We start from the raw sequence: 22,710 nt of genomic DNA on the forward strand, positions 1-22,710 counted from the left end.
CTTGCCGAGTGAGAAGCCTGGAGTGGGTTGGGCTCCGAAAGTTACACGTGACGGCGTCAAACGCGTCTTTGGGTCCGCTTTGGAGCATGTTGTGGACTCGCAGGGTTTCTCTCCTCCTCAACGGGGCTTTCCGGCGGACCATGGCGACAGCGCGCGGGAGTCCGAGGGTCGGCAAGAAGAAGGTGGAGTGTTTCTACGACGTCGTCTCCCCCTACTCCTGGCTTGGCTTTGAGGTAAAAGCGCTGGAAAAAGCCGTGTGGAAGCAAAGCTCTTGGGTCTTCCAAATCAAGCAGAGCCTAGGTTGCTCAGGAGCCTTACCTGTCGGGCTTTAGTCCGATTACTTGCCCCATTAGGTACCATTTGGAGTAGGGTAAGAGTAGCAATGGTAGTTCTTTCTTTTTTAAAAAAAAACCATGCTCTTGTAATTAAGGGCAGTAAGACTTAGGGGAGTAAATCTGCAGTACAAAAAGAAATCAGCTTTGATTCCTGTACAGCTTCACAGCTGACCGGAACTTTCTTGGTTTAGAGTCCCGTGTCATGCTGTTTGCTAATAGCAGTAGAACCTAGATTTGGGTCATTCTTTGTCAAGTGGACCAGGTGAAATCGAAGCCTTATTTGAAAAGAAACCATCACAAAAACAACATATATGATAGAAAAAACGTGCTCTTTCTAATGAAATAAAAATGAAGATGATTGAAGTTGAGAAAACAGAGAGACAGAAAAAAAATATGCTCTTTCTAATGAAGATGATTGAAGGTGATGAAACAGAGCTCTCTGTTTTCTCACCTTCAATCATCTTCATTTTTGCTTCATTAGAAAGAGCACTTTTTTCCCACCACGTATGCTGTTTTTGTGATGGTTTCTTTTCAAATAAGGCTGCAAAAATCAGACAAGTGGACACCTGGTCCACTTGACAAAGAATGACACAAAAGAGTGGGCCTCTCCACTCCTTCCGTCAGCTGGGCCAGCCTCCAAGATACTTCATTTTAGTAATCTTGGTTTCACCATTTAATTATTTTTCTTAACACTTACCATCTTTTGATCTCTGGTTGTCTTGTTCCATTCCCCAATAAGTTTGTGAAAGCTGCTGGAATTTGTGGGATTCCCCCCAGCCTTTGTAATATGCTCTTCTAACTAGGGAAGACACCCCCGCTCCAGCTACTAAAATAATAAAGACAGGGTTTTTAAAAAGAAAAAAATAGTCCCAGTATGTGTTTAGTTCTTGTGATACTTCATTTTTCCTGGATTTATATCCTAATAAACTTTCACCTGATCTTCAATGAACATATGATAGTGTAGCATATGAAGGTTCATGCCAAATGATAAACTTGTTTGCTTCTGGAGTCTTGTCTTTAAATAGATGCATGTGGAACCACTGTGGTGTAGTGGTTATAGTATTGGACTAGGGCAGTGCTTCTCAAATTATTTTCTGTTATACCCCCCCATCTCCCAAAGAAGTAAATATTTTGCCCCCCCCCCCCAACTCTCTGATCTGGGCCCCAATGGAATTTTAGTGTTAATATTTTACTTATTGTAGCTGCAAACAAACTATTGGCTGAGTAAGGCTGCTCTGCCCACTTACCTGGGAATAAGTGATGTTGAACTCAATGGAGCCTGTTTTCGGTTAGGCAGGCATATGCATAGCGCCTGCTGAGAACAACAAAAACTCACGCAGCCATCCCACCCTGCTCTGCCTGGCTGCTTTCTCTTCCGGGTTCGGAGCAGTATGAAACTGGGAAAACATTCCCGTTCCAGGCAAAGAGGGACCTTGCATGTTACCTGGCGCCCCCCACTATTTGAGAAGGACTGGTCTAGGGGTAGGGAAGTCAAGCTTCCACTCCACCCAAGCTTTGGAAACACTGGGTGACTTTGGGCTAGTTGCTTCCTCTCAGATCAGCCTACTTCACAGAAATATTGTGAGGGAAACTAGGAGGAAAGAATGGCGTGTATGCAGGGGTGGGCTGCTGCCAGGACGGGATGGTGGAATGCAGTGGGGTAGGAAAAACGGAGCTCCACCCCAGAACACCCAATTTGCATTGAAAGATGTTGAAAGAAAATGCAGGGTGTCCTGCATAAGCCATGCCCACAGTGTGGTAGTAAAAAATTTGGTAGCCCTTCACTGCACGTATGCCACTCTATGCTCCTGAAGGAAAAATGGATTATAAATAAAATATATTTGTGAAAGCTCTCGTTTTCTATTGCGTGAAACATAGATTCTTTTACCCTGTAATCTTACAATTGTTACTTTACATTTTCTGATTTATAGTTCTCAGTACAGGTACAGTAGTCCTCAACTTACATCCATTCATTTAGCGATTGTTCGAAACTACAAAGGCACCAAAAATAGTGACTTGAAGTTTTCTCATCTACAATCATCCCCACGGTTACATGTTCAAAATGCAGACACTTGACCCTTGGCTCATATTTATGATGGTTGCAATGTTCTGGTGTCATGTAATCACTTTTTGCGATCTTCTGACAAGCAAAAGTCAAGATTCACTTATATTGCTAACTTAACTGCAGTGATTAATTTAAGAACTGTGGCAAGAAAAAATTTGGCAAAACTCAAATGTCTCACTTAGCATTTAGGGTTCAACTGTAATCATAAATCAAGGACCACCTGTAATAATATTAATAATCCCTGTCATCTCTCTAGATTATTTGCAGGTACCGTCCCATCTGGAATCTAGATCTGCATTTGCGGCCAGTTTTTCTTGGAGGGATAATGAAGGCAACTGGTAAGTATTTTATTGTTCAACAGAGCTTAGATGAAGATTAGACAGACTCCTGCAGCAACTAGTTAGAAACATAGAGTTGCAAAACCCTAGATCAAAGAAATTGGTGAACGTATATATACAGGTATATATATGTATATATGTTTTTCTGTCGAGTCCCCCAGCAGGCCCAAATATGGGAGAGAGCTCACTGTTCCCTTTTGTCTTTTCAGCCCCACTCCAGGGTCCATCCAGACACCAAACCATATTTTCCAAACTTGCAAAGAACTGATAAAAAAATAAAGGGAGACTGATATAGATCTACAGTGGTACCTCGAGATACGAGTTTAATTCGTTCCGGACCTGGGCTCTTAAGTCGAGCAGCTCTTATCTCGAACGACTTTTCCCCATAGGAATTAATGTAAATAATTTTAATTGGTTCCAGCCCTCAAAAAACTCACAAAGTTAGTCTAAATTATGCAGAAAGACATGTTTTTAATGAAGAAATGTACATGTACATATAAATGAATAATGAAGTTTCTTTCACTTAACTTGTAAACTTTCTTAAACTTTTAAATTTACATATGTTCAACTTCTCTGCCACCCAATCCTGTAGGACAGAGGTCCCCAACCCTTTTTGCACCAGGGACCGGCTTTAAGCGATCAAGAGAGGAATGGGTGAATGAATGGACGGAGGGTGGGAAGGAAGGAAGGAAAGAGGGAAGGGACAGGAACAGAGGAAGGAAGCAAGGAAACTTATGAAAGGGGAGAGTAAGAGAGGAATGAGTGAAGGGAGGGAGGGAGGGAGGGAAGAAGGTGGGAAGGAGAAAGAAAAGAAGAAATAGAGGAAGGGAAGGTAAAAGAGAGAAAGAAAAAGAGCAAGAAAGAAAGAAAGAAAGAAAGAAAGAAAGGGGGAAGGGACAGGAACAGAGGAAGGAAGCAAGGAAACTTATGAAAGGGGAGAGTAAGAGAGGAATGAGTGAAGGGAGGGAGGGAGGGAAGAAGGTGGGAAGGAGAAAGAAAAGAAGAAATAGAGGAAGGGAAGGTAAAAGAGAGAAAGAAAAAGAGCAAGAAAGAAAGAAAGAAAGAAAGAAAGGGGGAAGGGACAGGAACAGAGGAAGGAAGCAAGGAAACTTATGAAAGGGGGGAGTAAGAGAGGAATGAGTGAAGGGAGGGAGGGAGGGAAGAAGGTGGGAAGGAGAAAGAAAAGAAGAAATAGAGGAAGGGAAGGTAAAAGAGAGAAAGAAAAAGAGCAAGAAAGAAAGAAAGAAAGAAAGAAAGAAAGAAAGAAAGAAAGAAAGAAAGAAAGAAAGGGGGAAGGGACAGGAACAGAGGAAGGAAGCAAGGAAACTTATGAAAGGGGAGAGTAAGAGAGGAATGAGTGAAGGGAGGGAGGGAGGGAAGAAGGTGGGAAGGAGAAAGAAAAGAAGAAATAGAGGAAGGGAAGGTAAAAGAGAGAAAGAAAAAGAGCAAGAAAGAAAGCTGCAAGCACCCCCCCCGAGCCCCCCAGGCCGGCTGCAACCTTTTAAAACACGCGCGCCGCTTCGCAGCTGTCTCCTGAAGCCGAACGCGGAAGTTAGCGTTTGGCTTCAGGAGACAGCTCCTTGGCGCTTGTATGTCGAATTTGGGCTTGTAAGTAGAACAAAAATATCTCTCCCCTCCCAGCTCTTATCTCGAGTTGCTCTTAAGTAGAGCAGCTCTTATGTCGGGGTTCCACTGTATTTGAAGCTTTTTAGCTTTCATCAGTTAGCCATACCCTTCTAAGGATTTGAATCTGGGCTGCTTATGCCTTGCTAGGGATGGCCCCTGGAGTGGGGCTGAAAAGGCAAAAGGGAGCAGTGAGCTCCCTCTCATATTTGGGCATGCCGGGTAAATGGTTTGCCTTCAGAAGTTGCAGGTGCCCCATCACTGGGGGCTTTTAAGAAGAGACTGGACAGTCACTTGTCTGAAATAGTTTAGGGCCACGATGGGAAACCTGTGGGGGATGTGCACCATCAGTAGTTGCTCTTCCATGCTTGACGGACACCTGTGTTTGCGCCCAACAGAAACCCAAAGACCAGATAGCCAGTTTCAGGTTTCTGGCACACACACACACACGCGTGTACAAGTTCTGGTTTGGGCCCTCAGTGTTGAAAAGATTTGCCATCACTAGTATAGGGTCTCTTGACTGAGCAGAAGTTGGACTAGAAGATTTCCAAAGGTCCTTTCCAACTCTATTATTCTCTTTTCTATATATGTGGTTGGGTATAATTTGCTTTTTAAAATTCCCCTTAACATCTTCATTGGAATGTTTATGCTTTCTAAGATGTTAGTTATTAATTTCTTGTTCCATTTATAAAGAACTCTTCATTAATTAAAAAATTATACTGGATTGGCCACTTTGGACCTTACTTTAAATGTTGATAATTTTATTCTTTATCTGTAGTTCTTTAGTCCCCTCTAGTGTTCATTTGCAACATTCAAATAATCTCCGTTCCTAATATAGATTTAATTCTGTTCTTACTGGTGTATTATTTAATTATAAACTCCCCCCCCCCCAAAAAAAAATTGTATAAATGTTTCTAATTTATCTATTTATTTGGAAATTTTATTGATTTATTTCTCTGGTTTCCTATTCTGTGTCTAACTTTTCTAATCCTTTTTCCTTTTTGTCAATGTATTGTTCTTAAGCTCTTTAAGATCTCTATTTAAAAATCCTTATATCAAAGAGAAAAAAAGTAGAACACTAGGTGTCATATTTGAAGGTCTCTGATATCCATGAGATCATTAAATTGATTGGTAATTAGAAATGAGTGCAGCTGGATTGTTTTCCTATTTAAAGGCTTTGCTGAGTTGAGAGCAAGATCTGTTGGGAATTGCCACTGTCTAGTATGATTTGTTCATAGTTAACTATATATTTGGCTGTTCTATAACAACTAATTTTGGTCGAATTTCTTACAGTTAAAACCCCCAAATATAATAAATATTTTCTTCTCTACATTAAAATTTAGCATGCAATATTCAGTTTTCCACAATCCTATGCAAACCTAGAATATTAGTTTCCCTTACTTTTATGGATGGAAAATAAAACACAAGCATAAAATTAAAAGTTTACAATTGAAATCGTATTTTGTGAATTGCAATCTTTTGCAACAGGGAACCAACCTCCAGCAATGCTTCCCAAGAGAGGAGAGTATATGCTAAAGGATATTGGTCGAATGGCAAACTATTGCCAAGTGCCATTGAATTTACCGAAGGATTTCGTAAACTCTGTGATAGTGAAAGGTAATGTAAGAGATTGTTTTTTCCAAACCGGTGCCACTTAAGCATTTTGGAAATGATGGTTTCTGCCCATGTGGAGGACATCAGGAAGTAGAAAGTTAAAGATGTCCTTTTAAAATTAAGGGTGTGTTTGTCGGTTCTTTACCATTTATACAGCGTTCATAGTGCACACTACTGTCTCTATTGTCTATAGGAAGTCTGCCTGCCATGCGTTTCATCACTGCTGTCAATATAGCAGAACCTCAGTTTCTGGAGCCTGTTTCTAGAGAACTCTGGATGCGCATTTGGTCCAGGGTAAGTATTGAGGTCCTGCACACATATGCGTCTCTCTTGGGATTTCTTTAGCCTTTCAGATAATCACTCAGGCAAGAAAGTTGAAATCATTTTAATGAGACTTGCATGCTTGTCAGTCAACTAAGCGAAATGCAGAACTATGTGGGGGCCTACAGAAATTTAAGTATTCTTTAAGACCCAATTAAATGAATAGGACAGTCTGGAATTTCAGCTATATCTCATTTTCCTCTTCATTCTCTCCCTATTCCCTGCCTAGATTAAATTAGGGAAATTGGACCTATTTGTCCAGTTTCATTTAGACATGGTTTTTGTTTAATTTTCTTTTCTTACCTCGCTATTTCCCTGACCCATCTTATCCACGGGTTTTATTAATCACTTGTAATATTTTTTGTTTTTCCAGGATGAAGACATAGTTCAGCCAGAAAGTATATTGGCAGTAAGTTCCTGCCCCTCTTTGTGCTCTTCTGTTGCTCTTCTCCTTCAGGGTGGTTTAGATGCAAAAGGGCCGGTCTGTGCTTCTGGCTGGATAATTCTGAAATAAGTTTAAATTGGAAAGCGTTTAGATGTCTGCTGCTGTAAGTGTGGAACTCTTGTAGGACTGTCCACACAGAAGGGAACTTGTGTGGCTACGTTCTCTTCCTTAGTCATGAATCTTTTGAAGGGTGTAGATGTCTTTTATTCTTTTAAAATTAGCAAACTGGGAGAAATTAAGTTTGTCAGTAGAGTTCAAACTGGGTCTGGTGCATGGAAATGGAGTTTTCCTAGGCCATATGACCTATGTCGTATTTTTTAAAAAGAATTGTATTCTACTTAATATTAAGTATGTCAAAGCCAGTAAACATTCTGCAGTTTGATTCATTCATTTCTAGAAACTAGGCAGAAAAGTCTTAGCCTAAGACTCTGGAGATGCCAGAGAAAGGAGGAAACTTTTAGCCAGAGAGCCTAATAATAATAACCCAGAAGGAATCTGGTAGTAATTTTATGACTAATACATTTTAAGAAAGAGCATAAGCTTCCTTACATGACAGGCTACTTCATCATACTTCATGAATTGCAGCTCACAAAAGCTGAGGCCCTTTCATAACATTTGCTGCTCAGAAAATGGACTCCTGTAGATTAACGTCTGTTCAGCATAGAAAGTTGCCTGAAGTTTTATCCAGTCAACTTTACACTGCCCAGAGCCCCTGGGAGATTGGCAGTTAAGAAATATGTAGTAGAAATAAAGTTGGCTGCACCTTCTCGACTATTTGGTTCCTCTGCCCCTCAGGCTGGAGAGAAAGCAGGGTTGTCCCCCGACAAAAGCCAGGAGCTTCTGAAAATGAGCACCTCACCTGAAGTGAAGAATCGCCTGAAAGAGACAACGGATGAAGTCCTGAATTTTGGGGTAAGGGCCAATATTTTATGAAATATATCTTTCAATCACAATCTATTTTCAAAAAGATGTAGGATCTTGGGAAGCTGAATTCTATAATGCAGTGATGAGCAACTTTGTTGCCTAGTGAAGTAACTTTAGAAGAACTGTATCCTCTCAGAACCTTCTGGCTTATTTGTAACTATTATCCATAGCTAGCATTAAAATATTGCTGTCAAATTAACACAGTGCAAGGCAAATGGGCAACCTTATAATAATATAATATAGCAGAGCAGCAAGGTAACTGCTTATTACTTCCCATCTAGTGAGTTATTTTATAAAACTATTCTACATGCAAATCAGCTTGAACTGCTATGTAATCTATTTATGAGGACTGGTGCATACCGTATTTTTCGCTCCATAAGACGCAGTTTTTCCCCTCCCAAAGTAGGATCAGCCCCGTCTTATGGAGCGAAGATGCAGGCAGGGGGGGGGGGAGGAGGCGCTGGAGCAGAGGGGGAGCAGGGACGGGGACGGGGGGGAATCATCTGAACGCGGTTCCGAGTTGGGGGTTCGGGGTGTGTGTGTGCTGGAAAGCCCCCCAGGCCGGCTGCGATCTTTTAAAACAGCCGCGCCGCTTCCCAGCTGACTCCTGAAGCCAAAAGCCAAAGGCGAACTTCCGCACTTCAGGAGTCAGCTGAGAAGCGGCGCGGCTGTTTTAAAAGATCGCAGCCGGCCTGGGGGGCTTTCCAGCACCCCCCCCGAACCCGCTTCCCAGTTGTTAAGTTATTCTGTTATTGTAATAAATATTTTAGCCCACTTTTTGGCTCAAAATATTTTTTTTCTATTTTCCTCCTCTAAAATCTAGGTTCGTCTTATCAGCAGGTGCGTCTTATAGAGCGAAAAATACGGTAGTTGTGTGCCAACATTGCTGCAGTGAAAAGCAGTGCGCATAGTCCACAGACTCAGGGCGGCTTCTTAATCTTACTTAAGCTTTATAATTTAAGATAAAATGCACCAGCAACTACCAAAGTATAAATAGTTGGATGGATGGTAATTGGTATTCAGCATTGTGAAAAACAGTGATACTCAGGACACTCAAAAAGTTGACAAAAGATTTCGCAGGTGTGGCAATTGATCTATCTTTCCTTTTATGGCTTTTGATCTGTTTTCTCCTTATCCAGGTGAGCATGTGAATTTTGATGGTATTTGAACATGTTTCATGTTCATTTTTTAACAAACTAGCAATGTTGTGGAGGCACAGGTGAATTGGGCCCATTTCCCAGTTCTTGTATGGGGTAGGGGAGAGCAATAATACACATTTAAAAAGAAACTTTAAAAACTCCTTAGGAAATGCAGGTTAAACGTGAAGCCACCTAATACAGACACTAATTGACACATTGGAACTATTCTGGTTTGCATCTGTTACCATGAACTAGTTTGATGCAGCAGAATTCTCTACTTATATCTTACTTTGGGTTTTCCCAAATAGGCATTTGGATTGCCATGTTTAGTTATCCAGACTGATGGACAACCCCAGCTTTTCTTTGGTTCAGATCGTATAGAACTACTAGGAAATGCTTTGGGTGAGTGTTATGAATGTTTTGTTGTGAATTATTGAGTTTTCCTAAAAAATGAAAAAAGAGAAAAATTTTAATGTCTTGGATTGGGCAGGGGGGGATATTAGTGATTGTTAATGTTGCCCTCCTGTGCATTTTAATCTGGAAGTACTGTTTGAAACAGTAGATTTTTGAGATATCAAAAAGAGCCTAAAAGTGGGTGAGACTATCCAGAGTTTCAACGAGTCAGCAGTGGCTAGAAACTTCCTCTGGTCAATGCATTTAAAATTCATTACAAAATTTTCCAGCTGAGAATATCAAACAGATATAGCCATTAATATGGGTCTATGCCTCATTTATTTATTACTGAAACAGAAACACTCAGTAAGTGAGCAAGCACTACTGTGGAATGGGATTCCTCAAATAGTGGTTTGCAGGCAGTTATGCATTGAATAAATGAAATACCCGGAGATGTGGCCTGGATTAAGCTGACTTCTCAACTCAGACAGGCTCTTTGGGAGGGTTGCTTTATAAGATAGGGAGAATCCATGCAATCGTGTTCTGAATTGAACGGAATCATAACCTTTTTATATAACTCTCACTCCAGAGTATTCCAGAAAGGAACACATATAAATGGGATTTGTGTATGTTTTACACTTTTACATTTGGATGTCTTTCTGTCATGCCAAAAATCAAGTACGAGAGGATAACAGAAGTAGCAAAATGTGCCTGCAAAAAGCTAATGATAGATCAGGCATATTTCAAATCTTTTCTTCAGTTCTCGGAGCTTTCTTTTGTTTTGTAACAAAGTCCCTCTATTTCTTTCAATTCTGGAAGAGTTTTCAGGACCTTTGATAAAAGTTCTGTGGTCTCTCATATACAATGCAGTATTTTGGGTTGCACAGTAAATATACTGCTCAAAAAATAAAGAGAACACTCAAATAACATATCCTAGATCTGAATGAATGAAATATTCTAATATTTCTAATATTCTAATATTCATATTTCATTTGCACAACTGCATGTGAAATTGATTGTCAATCAGTGTTGCTTCCTAAATAGACAGTTTGATTTAAGAGAAGTTTGATTTATTTGAAGTTATATTGTTTTTTAAGTGTTCCCTTTATTTTTTTGAGCAGTGTATTTCTCAGATACGTAGAGGATCATCTCTGTTTCTTCCTACTGTAGTTTAGGGCTGGGTTTAGAGTAGAGCAGGTACAAATCATACTTGGGACTCAAGTCTTGAATATAGTTAGGTGGCCTGGAATATTAACTGGGTCTTGTGAGGTAATAAAGCAAATGCAGTGATGTTTTGTACTAATAACTAGAGGTGTTTGAAATATTTCAAGCTCAAAACATTTTAAGTTTAAAATATATTTCAGTTTTGCCAGGTGTTTGCTAAATCAGTGTTTCCCAACCTTTTTTGAGCCGCGGCACATTATTCATGTTTTCAAAATTCTGGGGAACACTGAAGGGGGCGGGGGGGGGGGGGGGCTAAAGAAAAGTTTGGACAAAAAAAAATCTCTTCCTCCATTTCACTCTATTTCTCCCTCCCTCTTTCTCTCTTCCTTCCTTCCCTTCTTTCTCTCCATCCCTCTTTCTTTCTTCCTCTCTCTTTTGCTCTCTTTCTCTCTCCCTCCTTCCCTCCCTCTATGTCTTTCCCTCTCCCTCCTTCCCCCCTTTCTTTCTCTCTCTCTCTTGCTTTCTTTCCCTCTCTTTCTCTTTCTTTCTCTCATTCTCTCTCCCCTCCTTTTTCTCTCTCTCTCTTTCTCTCTCTTTCACCACGCCAGCAACAGAGAGAAAAAGAAAGAGCGAGAGAGAGCCGGAGAGAGAGTGGAGTGCGCAGCAGCCTTCAGCCTCCTCGCCCTCCCAGACGTCCCCAGCGCCCGGCCTCGCGCCGCCTCCCGTTAGCCCGGCCGAAAGCCACACAGTCCCGGACTCCCGGATCGCTCGCTTCTCCGGCCAGCGTGGCGCTTTCCTGGGCAGATGGCTTTGCTGACCAGAGAAGCGAGCGATCAGGGAGTCCGGGACTGTGTGGCTTTGCGCCATGAAGAGAAAACGGCAGCAGGGAAAAGTCGGCCGTTTTCTCTTCATGGCGCAAAGCCACACAGTCCCGGACTCCCGGATTGCTCGCCCCAAGGCAGGAGGCGGCGGCGGAGGAGAGTGGGCGGATCGGGCGGGCAATGGGGCAGGGCGGAGAAGCCAGGGGCGCGTTTGGCCGGAGGCACCGTGGGGAGGCAGGGGCAGGGAGGTGCGGCAGTAGGTGCCTCCGGCCAAACGCGCCCCTGGCTTCTCCGCCCTGCCCCATTGCCCGCCCGATCCGCCCACTCTCCTCCGCCGCCTCTCGCCGCAGCACACCTGACGTTGTCTCGCGGCACACTAGTGTGCCGCGGCACACCGGTTGGGAAACGCTGTGCTAAATCACCCTTGGGACAGGGTTAGAACACTTTAGTACAATGGGGGCAACTGTTCAGTGCTCGAAATGTTTCATATGTGAAAGTTTGAACTGTAGGATGAGATGTAATTCAATTTATCGTCATTTGTGGCTTTCACCTGTTTTGTGAAATTGACTTTTTGTTTGGTATTGCTTTCCTTTACAGGAGAAAAGTGGCTGGGGCCGGTTCCCACATCATCTAAGCTTTAATTCTCAGGAGCAATGAGAAAAATAAGCAACCTAGTAATATTATAAACATCATATACTTCCTACATTTACAAGATGACTGGCATTGGAACTGGCTTAATATAAAAGATCATAATAATTGTTTTGAAGTACAGTGGTGTCTCTACTTAAGAACTTTTCTAGATAAGAACCGGGTGTTAAAGATTTTTTTTGCCTTTACTTAAGAACCATTTTCTACTTAAGAACCTGAGCCCGGAAAAATTTCCCAGGAAATTTGAGAGTAGCAAGAAGGCCTGGCCAATTTCCTGCCATTCCCCCTTTAATCCCGGCCATCTCGTGCTTTTCTGGGCTGCCAGAGGAGCCTTTCAGTGGCACTTAAAAAGGCTTTGGCAGCCCAGAGCTAATAAAGCATTTTTCTTTCTCTGGGCGTTTGGAGAGGGAATAAACCACTTTGCTGTGGTGACTCCCTCGCGCTGCCTCTCAAACACCCATCGCGAGGTTGCCTTCCTGAGTATCTGGGCGCGGAAAGGCAAAAGGGGATGATTCGCCCCAGCCGGATCAACTTGGCTTCAGTCAAACTGAGGAGTCACCACAGTGAAGAAAACACGCCGGCTACAAAGCGAGCAAGCGAGAGAAGCCCATCAACATGGGAAGGAAAAGGAAGCAGGTATCAGCAGCAGCAGCAGCCACCTTTCGGTCAAAGGAGCGGGAGGTTCCCCCCTCTCGCCCGCCTGGGTTTCTTTCTGGCGCAGTGTATGGGAGGCAGCCTCACGCCGGGTGTATGGGAGGCACATGCTCCTCGCCACCTCAGAGTCCCTCTTTTTTAAGCCTTAAAGTTTTGGATTTTTTTGATTCCCCTCATCTCACCTTCTTCCATCGGCAGCAATTAGATTAGATCCTACCCCCCTGACCAACGAGTGTTTTAGTATGTTTTGTTGAGTGAATGGTGATTAATGTTTTTAAACTATATTGGAGCTTTTTAAGTCTTTTTAGTCATATTAATTGGATTTTTAGATGTATTTGCTATGTTCTTTTGATATGTTGTGAGCCGCCCCAAGTCCTCGGAGAGGGGTGGCATACAAATCCAATAAATAAATAAAAAAAATAAGACACAGCTTAGGTTTTGGGGGTTTTTTTGGGGGGGGGATTTCTGAACAGGTAACTTATGTTTGGAGGGGGTTCTTTTTATGGAGAGCATGTAAAAGGAGCTCTAGGATTATAAATACAATAATGATATTAAAATAGCTTCTAACATTCTTAAATATGCAGCAATTGTTAAGAGTGGGATAGGAGAAATTTTGTGATACAGATATTGAGAATGGTTCTTACAGCTTCTGTGCAAACAATGCAAACCACGCTGTTGTCATTGTATTTTAAGAGTTTTTACCAAAGCATTATTTGGTGGAATACATTTCTACTAGGGCTTATGAGCTCCCATAATTAAACACTTTAGGTGAAATGTTGAAGTGTTAACTAAGCTATCTATCATTATGATCCCTCTTTCAATACAATAAAACCTTGTTAGCTTTAAACAAAAAACAACAGCACAAGGATGAATTGGTCACAGTAGTCTTTTATTGCAAGCCCAAGACACACCACAGACATAACAAGCATTGGACAAGGAGTCATAGATTCACATTTACAGGTTTCGGTTCTTGATGGCACAAAGACTCGGGGAAGAGGGTGGCAGTGGTACAGTGAGATATTTAACAGATCTGAGGAATAATGAAACAAATGCTCTTTGTCGCACACACCCACACATGCTCTTTGGCACTATGTGTCCCGCCTATGCTGCATAATGCAGTTCTGATGTTTTGCTTATGAACCAGGTATAATCCTGGGAGCACTAAGATATATTCCTCTTTTGAGGCCTTCATGCTGAAGAATGAACACAAACACAGCCTTCTTGAAAGGGCCCTGTAGGACAGATACCCAAATACTTCCAAGTGGGATCTTGGATATCTAAATTTTAGCTGTAATAATAGAGAAAAAAAGCACTCCTCTTGTTTGCTTCTAAAGCTATGGCAGATGGGAGAGCCCTCCCTCTCTCTCTCTTTAAAAAGATTTAGATCGGTTCTGCTCTCCTGAGGTTGCTGAACTGGAATGATACATATGGATGAGTAAAATGCCACATTTGGACTCTGGTTCCTGACTGCCTGTGGGGCAGCTGTCAATGAAGCAGAAGGGCCAGGTGAGGCGTTTCTGGGAATCCACCATTGTTTCCTCTGAATTCCAAAGTGAACTGCTGTGAGTTCTCACTTCAGCAGCAGATCCTACGTACAGAGAAAAGATGAAGATCACTCCAGGAATCAACTAATGGCCAGGTGTGATCCCTGGATACTGCAGGGCCATTTTTCTCCTATATTTGGATAAGCTTAATGAAGAGAGTCTCAGCCATGAATAAAACAAAGCTAACCAACATAGCAACTGGAAAGCCATTTTCAGCAACTTCATAAAGAATGGCCGCTTGTAAATAGGTGCACAATTGGATGAGTAAAGGTGGCCAATTTTATATTTGCAGCTTTGAAAATAACAGTCCTGGGAAACAGTCCAGCAATTGACCAAGTTGAAGTAGTCTGTAATGGAGTAACCGGAGGTGGGCTGCTAAGGTGGAACAGTGACATGTGCTCATCCCTATGGCTCTGAGTGCTAGCAGAATCCAGCGCAATTCTGCTACTGCACCTGGGCAGGTAGCGAAATAGCGCACGGACCCAGGTGCAGCAGCAGAATTATGCTGGACTCTGCTAGCACTCAGAGCCACAGGGGCAAGCACACGTCACCGTTCCACCCTAGCAGCCCACCTCGGGGGGTAACTATAATGTTCAAATTACTATGCAACTGGGGGAATCAGATTTAAAATTGCTAGTAAGCCAAGAGGTTCCATAGACTTTATAACATACCCTTGCCCTAATCAATTTTACGGGAAACACAAGGAAAAAGCTAGGTAGATTGCTCAAAAGCTTCATCAGAATTCTGTTGCAGAAGGTAACCACATTCTACTGAGCAAGGCTAGAAAAGCTAGAAGAAGCTATATCCTTGTATTTGATAAGGATAATGCTGTAGGGAATAAGAAGGCAGTGATCAACCAGAGCTGGATTCAGAGGGTTTCCTGTTAACTGTGGTAACATCTTTATAAAATTATCAGAATAGCTTGACAACTTGATATCCATTCATCACTTTCTGGAATGCCCAGGGGAGAAGTATGATTCCAACAGAGAAAGGTGTTAAAAGATATTATCAGGACTAAGGAAGAAGCTACATACAATATTTGCATTAAAAAAAACAACTCCTCACCCCTTGGGGACTTTCTCCTCTCTCCCAATCCTGACCATTTGCAGTAATCCACAAAGGATGCACACCTCCGAATGACAGTGAAAAAGCAGAAATAGACAGAAACAGACAAAACTAGCTAGTGAGCTAAATGATGATTCAGCAAATAATAAGCCACAGCAATGAGAGGAGATGGGCTGGAAAAGGGCACTGTGGGAATCAAGAGGATACAGTATTAAGGATTTAGCCACGTTATGAAGATAGCCTTGATAGATACATGGAAGTAGGTTGACAAACCATGTTGGGCAAGGACTGAGTGGCTGCCTCAAAAAATGCTCCCAAATTGTTGAGAGCCTGAGAAAATAGAGAATTGGAAGATATTATAGGACTAAAAAAATATAAAAAACCAACAGGCTTTATTTTTGACAGCATCTGTCTGTTTTTCAAATAGGTGGGATATGTAGAGATATGTAGCACAGATAACCAATTCTCCTGTCACTTTTTCCCTATGTGCCCTTATCCCCGTATCCTAGGGTATTGAGACCCCCTAGGAAGCAGATTACCTGTGAATTACCCAGCATGCACTGAGATACCCCTCCAGCGATGACATCACACACAGCATAAAATGGAGGCCTGTGGAACAAGGAAGTGGCAGTTTCTTTAACCTTCTCCTTGCCCTGAGTCCCTGTATATGAAGAACCCACAAATCACCTCCCTACCTGAATTTCCTACATGCATTTTAAAAAAGTATAAAACATACTGGGCTGTAACGTTGAGCATCCACTTTACTGCTTTTCCCCTTTTCCATGGAGCCTGCAGCATTGCTAGAAGGGAGCAGCTGAGTTACTGAAAGGAACCAAGCACAAAATAACATTAAGTTATATCAAAACATACTCTAGGGGAGGCTCAGCTCTGACGGAAAAAGTCTGGGAATGGGATCAATCAGTTATCAACAACCTATGATATACAAAAGGGATGTTTATCTGGGATATGCTCCTTAATAAAATTCTATTCTTGTGTCTACTATTTGGAAGATACTTGGTGATGATCTTTTGATCTGGAGTTCTAGGATTTAGAATTTAAATCTAAGATTCTAGTTTTTAGATTGGGGGGGGTGGGGAGAACATATCCTCCCTGGGATATCTAAGAATGAGAAATAAATTAATTTGATTAGCTTTTTAAGGTGACGTTCTTGAATTTGCACCGAATGTGTATTCTGAGAGCTACTCTTGGCTGAATATTGTGATATAGTTCATTGCTAAAATGAATAAAACTATAAAAATAGAAACTATATGTATAAAAATGCATATTAAAAAATTACTAATAAACATGGTAGGGGAAAAAAATCCATTAAAATATATGCTATCAGCCTTCAGAAAAATGGATAGAATTGTTCAAACGTATCCTAAATTGAGGAAACGCATTCCACAATTGTCCTGTTCATCAAGTAAGACCCTCCAAAGTTTGTCTTCATTGAAAACCAGAACAACCCCAATATTCAATGCTTTGGTTCTGTCAAATCATAGCCCACCAATTTGGTTGAAACCTTGAGACATACTGTATTTGTTTTTGGTTTAAAACAAAATATATTTGCCCCTACTTTTACATAACATATAACGGCAGGTGGCAGCAGTGCCTAACAAGTCTTTTCTTACATTGAATCGTATCTGCTTAGTACCTGGGCTAGGTATTTATGCAGATTCTCAGTCATCCAGGTCATGGTTGTCCCAAAGGTGTTTTTTCAACTGAACTTTTCGGTTTTTCTTTGAAGATGTTTCACTTTTCATTTTGAAGACAGCAAAGCCCACATTTTGGACAGAGAGGACCGGTGGTTTGAAAGAAGGGTCAAAGAGGCCATCAATGCCAAAATTGAATAGCCCTCTCTCAACAGAGGGGGAAGGATATGACATTATCTATCTCCAGTCTGTAACACAGTCTTTTCAAAACAAGGTGGCTCAACATCCATTTGTTCCACTCAAGTAACCCTGATGACACAGATAAACCTCCAGGTGACCTTAACTGCTAAAAGGATGCAAATGTCCATCTGTCTGAAAGGAGTATAAATTCTTCTATTCTCCACCATCCAGTCATAGCCGAAGAAGCTTCTTGGATAAGAAGCGAAATGTCTTCAAAGAAAAACCAGAAAGTCCAGTTGCCTCTTGAAAAAAGCATCTTTTGGACTACTTGGGCTAGAGCAGTGTTTCCCAACCTTGGCAACTTGAAGATATTTGGACTTCAACTTCCAGAATTCCCCAGCCAGCAAATGCTGGCTGGGGAATTCTGGGAGTTGAAGTCCAGATATCTCCAAGTTGCCAAGGTTGGGAAACACCGGGCTAGAGAACACCAAATATTCCTAGTAGAGAAAATTTCCTGAAAGGAAGTAGTGACGAATTACTTACATGCTATTTGTAGAAAACAGCATGGAATGTATTCCTGTACTCATCAAAAATCAAGCTTACTCAAAGGAACTTTTACTTAGTTAATGTGTGATCACTGGGGGGAATACACTCGAGAAAATATTCTTGGCAAGAGTATAAATATAGCTGTCAGTACTTCTGCAAGATCCTCAGTTCATTTGATTATTCCCAAACAACTACCCAACTTGGTTACAAAATTAAGAAAAGTAGCCAGTTTATTCATAAACCCAAATAAGTGGGAAGAACAATCATGCTTTTAGCAATCTATGGCTTGTGTGTAATTAATTAATTAATTAACTTAGTCCAATACACAATGAGGGTTTTAGTGGGTATATATCTATATACACATAGTAAAATGCATGATGAAAGTTATAGAGGAGATACTCATAGTAAAATATATCTAAGAAATAATAGATAAGAAGATATAGTAATAGAACATATCAATGAAAGAATAGAAGAAGAGATATAGGAATAGAAGAAAGGTATAGGAGATATAGGAGAGCAATAGGACAGGGGACGGAAGGCACTCTAGTGCACTTGTACTCGCCCCTTACTGACCTCTTAGGAATCTGGATAGGTCAACCGTAGATAATCTAAGGGTAAAGTGTTGGGGGTTTGGGGATGACACTATGGAGTCCGGTAATGAGTTCCACACTTCGACAACTCGGTTACTGAAGTCATATTTTTTACAGTCAAGTTTGGAGCAGTTAATATTAATTAATATTAAGTTTAAATCTGTTGTGTGCTCTTGTGTCTCAGGGCTACTGGTTATATTGAATTTGGTATATGATATGTAGATATACTAGCTGACCTCACTGTAGAAAAAGGAATCCATGATATTTGATGAGGGAAAAGAGAAACAAGCTGGAGCTTTTGAGAAAGATTAATGCCAGCTGGTCACTATTCAACCACAGTAGAAAAGAAACCTAAAAAATGACTTATGACCAATAGGTTTTCTATTCATACAGAAGGAATGTTAATGGAACAATAGAAAGCCCCTGATTGAATCTAAAAAATCCAGGGGTAATATTGGAGAATCATCAAATGGGAAAGTCATCTTTTTTAAAAAGATACACCGACTTTGTTGCCTAAATATTTTTATAGCTAATTTTGGAGGGAAGGGAGGAGGGGGGGGGATTCTGAGCTACATAATTAATATTAATGCAATTTCTGTCTTAAAATTCGGAGAATTTGGTCAACTAAATGTGAACTCAGCCTAGGTTTTTACCCTGGTTCAGAAGTTTATTAAGAGAGTTCTAGGAGAAAAGAATCACAGTGTCTACATTCATGATCTGGAGCAGACACCTATCAGACAAGGGAGTTTCAGCCCACAAACCAGGTCAAAAATTAGGCTGAAATATTTAAATAAATGGTTATGTTACTATATTTTGAAATTATTTCACAAATGCTGACTGTAATTCAATTGGGTAAGGACTGCACCATCTTTTGTTAACTATCTTTAAAGGTAACCAAGGTAGTTAGTTACCTTTAACTAACTACTGTTAAGATCCATCTAGACAGATTTCTCTGATATCTTGGACTGACCAGGTTAAGGGCAGATGTGTGCGCAGACATATACACACCATTTCTCTTCTCTAAGCAGCCTGTTGGCTGAACAAGTAAAGATAAAAATCTCCATTAACTTTTATCTGTTAGCACCGCCACTGTATCCATTCTAGAAGGTGGTAAATATATATGAAATTATACTGAAAACTCTACTGGTAAACATGTGGTTAATTGACAGTAGGTTCAGAAATTGTAATGCTTCAATTACAGTGGTACCTTGGTAGCTTTGAAATTCATCAAATTTGGTACTCAATGCATGTTTATGCCAAAATTTTGATGCCAAAATTGTCCCAGCATTCACTATTTGGTACTCAATACACAAGCTAGAACTTGTTGGTGTCAGCTGCCTTGTGACTCACTATATTATTCCTTATGGGAATTTTTTTGGGGGTATTGTTTTTGATACCAATTAATAGTGAATACCAAGGTACCACTGTACATGCTTCCAATAATGCATTAGTAATTTACAATGCTTGCCTCCCTTCCCGGTTGATCTACCTTCTGTGGACCTTCAGTCCTTCATGGTGCTGTTTTTAGGGTGAGAGGAGCAGTCCTTTTCTAAATAAATGTTATGCTCCCCTAAGCATCTATGCTTTCTTCTTATGTGTCGGTTTTGATTACATTTCTCTCATTGAGGATCATGAACACAGAAAACTCCTAATCCAGATGATTCATTATCTATCACTGCTATGTGGGACAGTACAGTATAGGCCAGTTACAATTTTGTAACAACACCAATGATACCAAAGGAATCTACTCTGCCTAGCAGATCTGCCCTAGAAATAAACTAATTTCAGTGTTTACCTGGTGAGCTGGTACTACTGGGTGTACAGACACTGTCATCTAACCATGCATTCTGAACCAGGGAATCCTGCTTCTGGGGACCATCAAGAGAACACATTAACTCCTGCACAAGAAAAATGGGAAACGGCTTTAGAGGTCACTTAGTCTGTTATCTGGAAGATTGCCTTTATGAAAGGGAGTAATAAAAGATCCCACACTGACCGCTTCATTCTCTTCCTCCTCTGATGTTTCATTCTCTCTGACTCCACTACAACAGCTGCTCACATTAGATGAAGAACGGGACAGGGGCTGCATCACACAATATCCTGATGTCTGATTGGAGAGACCTCTGCTGAAGGAACACAAGCTCCAAAGAATCACTGTCACAATCCTCAAGAGCTGTTTGCCCATCCTAAAGATTCATCTTTCCTTCTGACAAAAGTCAGCCTATGTATCATAGCAATCTGAATGGCTGCTTCCTAAATCCTCTACTGGATTAAAGAAAGGGTCTTCCCTAATGACACTGTTGGCAGGAGCTGTATTTCTCTATTCTGTTGAAATAATCTCAAGTCATCCCCCTCCTGCCCGTATGATTTTTCACATTCAACTCACTTGCTCTTCCTGTTAGGGAATTCTGGTGAACTAGGACTGGAGGAACCATCTGACTTGAGATCAAAGAAGGGTCCAGGACTCTCCAATACCTTCTGTATCCTTTCAGCCACATCTTTGCTAGAAAGGAAAGAAGAACGTTATTACAGAGAAAAAAAAGCCCTTCTATGAGGACATGTAGGATCCATGACTTAATTTTATGGATGTTCCAGAAGTTCTCATCTCCAGAGTAAAAGTTGGTCTTTTCTCAGAAATCCAACTACTGTTCATAACCTTGAGAACTTTCATGGGACAACCCCCCCCCCCCCCCCAGTGTGAAACACAGAACAATAGCTACTCGCTACTCTGTTAACATCCTTCTTGGAACTTGACAGTTTTATTAATCCTTATGGCTGCTATTAAATAAATAAGTAAACAATGGGATCAATGGCTAGCTGTAAAACAAAAGTATTAACCTCTTGCACCCTTATTTTCCAAAAATGTCTGCACACAGCATGTTTTCTCAAGTAAACAAAAGGCTTTTGCAATTCAGTGTTTGTTTGGAAATGAATCCATTTGCCTGGGAAAAGGACAAAGATAAGTAGAGTTTATAGGGAGCACCTGGCTTCATGGTGGTAGTGATAGTTAAAGCAAGTGGGAAATAGTGTTCTGATAAATTAGTCCTTTGAAAGGGGCTCAATATCCTTTAGCAACCATCAAGCCTCCCAGTCACCATTTTGCAAAAGCACTTCTAGTATGATAAAATTCTGATCATGTCCACCAGAGCAAAAACAGCTCCTTTGATTCTTTTGTGTTTGAAAATATCTTTGTGTCTGAAAACATCTTGGTTACAATTACTTCCTCAGTTCATTGTAAATTATGTTTTTCAGCTGGGCTGAAAAAATTTCTTTTATGGTTAACAGCACTGGGTTTTTTATGTCTCAGATGAGCAGAAGGCATGGGTTCATGGCAGTTACTTCTCAGCCCAGTACAATGGTATCTCTACTTACGAACTTTGTTTGTAGAAAAGTTTGTAAGAAGAAGCAATTTTTCCCATAGGAATCAATGTAAAAGTAAATAATGCGTGCAATTGGGGAAACCACGGGGAGGGTGGAGGTCCTGCTTCCTCCCAGGAGATTCCTAGAGAGGCTCCACGGAGACTTCTCCCCGCCTTTTCTGGCCATGTTTCCTCCCAGGAGATTCGTAGAGAGGCCCCACGGAGGCTTCTCCCTGCCTTTTCTGGCCCTGTTTCCTCCCAGGAGATTCCTAGAGAGGCCCCACGGAGGCTTCTCTGCCTTTTCCGGTTACAGTTTCAGAGGCTTGGGTTTGTAAGTGGAAAATGGTTCTTGAGAAGAGGCAAAAAAATCTTGAACACCTGGTTCTTATCTAGAAAACTTCGCAAGTAGAGGTGTTTGTAGGTAGAGGTACCACTGTATTTGCTTGAAGAAAAATAGTCATGGGGTCCTGCCCATTTTGCATTTGTTTGGCGTTCAATTGATAGAAAGAAAGGGATTTTGAGTTTTATTTGTTTTTATTCTGAGGGGTTGAAGGTATGTAACAGTGGAACTGCTTCCATAAGTTATTTGTATAGTGCAACAAGCTTAAATGTTGGTGAGGAGCTTCCCAGAGTAATTAAAAGTACTGTACCAAAATAATTATTATTACAGACCATGCTCATCTGGTAATCAGACAAGGAAAAATAGATAAATTTGTTAGAAAAGAGTATGGATCCTATATGGATCAGGTTCAAAATTATTTACAGATACAAGATTAATTGTTAATATATTATACAAGGGAAATAATATAAAGAATATATTTTTCAGCTCTTCAAAAAGTACTAGCAATGTGTCTGTACATGTATCTGTCTATCTAGACCAGGGATGTCAAACTCAATTTCATTGAGGGCCACATAAATGTTGTGTTTGACCTTGGATGGCCAGGGTGGGAATGGCCTGCTCAACGTCACTTGTGTCAGGGATGCCTGTGGCGGCCCGAGCACTCTGCCGGTGAAAACAGGGTCCCAAGCTCTGTTTTTGGCTGCAACAGCTTCCTGTAACACTCTGCCAGTGAAAACAGAGCGACCCTCCCAAGCTCCATTTTCACTAGCAGAGGCACCATGGGTCAATCCTTTGTTGTTTCCACGGTGGCCCTGTGGGCCAGATCTAAGCACCCCACGGGCCGGATCTGGCCCCTGGGCCTTGAGTTTGACACCCCTGATCTAGACCATCAGCAGGCACCCCAGAAATTTAATGGAATCACAGAACCTCATCTTGTGTGCTACCCTTTG

The 22,710-nt window shown here is 41.2% G+C and overlaps 2 protein-coding genes across 4 annotated transcripts in view; one reads left to right on the forward strand and one right to left on the reverse strand.

The window, feature by feature from the left end:
- The first annotated feature begins 10 nt into the window (after positions 1-10).
- LOC139162055 (glutathione S-transferase kappa 1-like) lies at positions 11-12,913 on the forward strand. Of its 3 annotated transcripts, none has more exons than XM_070742034.1 (8): positions 11-233; positions 2,657-2,738; positions 5,850-5,978; positions 6,169-6,269; positions 6,670-6,705; positions 7,537-7,653; positions 9,113-9,206; positions 11,780-12,913. In XM_070742034.1, the coding sequence occupies exons 1-8, from the start codon at positions 87-89 to the stop codon at positions 11,821-11,823; spliced, it is 750 nt and encodes a 249-aa protein (XP_070598135.1). In that variant the 5' UTR covers positions 11-86; the 3' UTR covers positions 11,824-12,913. The 3 variants fall into 3 exon arrangements, 2 of the variants coding, with proteins under 2 accessions (XP_070598135.1, XP_070598134.1); XR_011558225.1 differs by having other exon boundaries at positions 31-233; positions 8,489-9,206; XM_070742033.1 differs by lacking the exon at positions 5,850-5,978 and having other exon boundaries at positions 34-233.
- Positions 12,914-13,356: 443 nt separating this feature from the next.
- LOC139162056 (rap1 GTPase-activating protein 1-like) overlaps positions 13,357-22,710 on the reverse strand; it is an 82,058-nt gene continuing 72,704 nt past the window's right edge. The window contains exons 19-24 of the mRNA XM_070742035.1: positions 20,448-20,564; positions 20,058-20,187; positions 19,857-19,959; positions 15,830-15,915; positions 15,633-15,702; positions 13,357-14,072 (exon numbers count right to left, since the gene is read on the reverse strand). Coding sequence (XP_070598136.1) covers positions 15,679-15,702; positions 15,830-15,915; positions 19,857-19,959; positions 20,058-20,187; positions 20,448-20,564 — 460 coding nt within the window. The 3' untranslated portion in view covers positions 13,357-14,072; positions 15,633-15,678. The remainder of the gene's footprint in view (positions 14,073-15,632; positions 15,703-15,829; positions 15,916-19,856; positions 19,960-20,057; positions 20,188-20,447; positions 20,565-22,710) is intronic.

This window comes from Erythrolamprus reginae, chromosome 2, assembly GCF_031021105.1.
Source record: "Erythrolamprus reginae isolate rEryReg1 chromosome 2, rEryReg1.hap1, whole genome shotgun sequence".
NCBI classification, from domain to species: Eukaryota; Metazoa; Chordata; class Lepidosauria; order Squamata; family Dipsadidae; genus Erythrolamprus; species Erythrolamprus reginae.

Excerpts from the sequence above, each read along its gene's own strand:
- LOC139162055 (XM_070742034.1), top strand. The coding sequence starts at position 87 with ATGTTGTGGACTCGCAGGGTTTCTCTCCTCCTCAACGGGGCTTTCCGG. Across the intron at positions 7,654-9,112 it reads ATGAAGTCCTGAATTTTGGG|GCATTTGGATTGCCATGTTT; the intron begins GTAAGGGCCAAT and ends TTTCCCAAATAG. Across the intron at positions 9,207-11,779 it reads ACTACTAGGAAATGCTTTGG|GAGAAAAGTGGCTGGGGCCG; the intron begins GTGAGTGTTATG and ends TTTCCTTTACAG.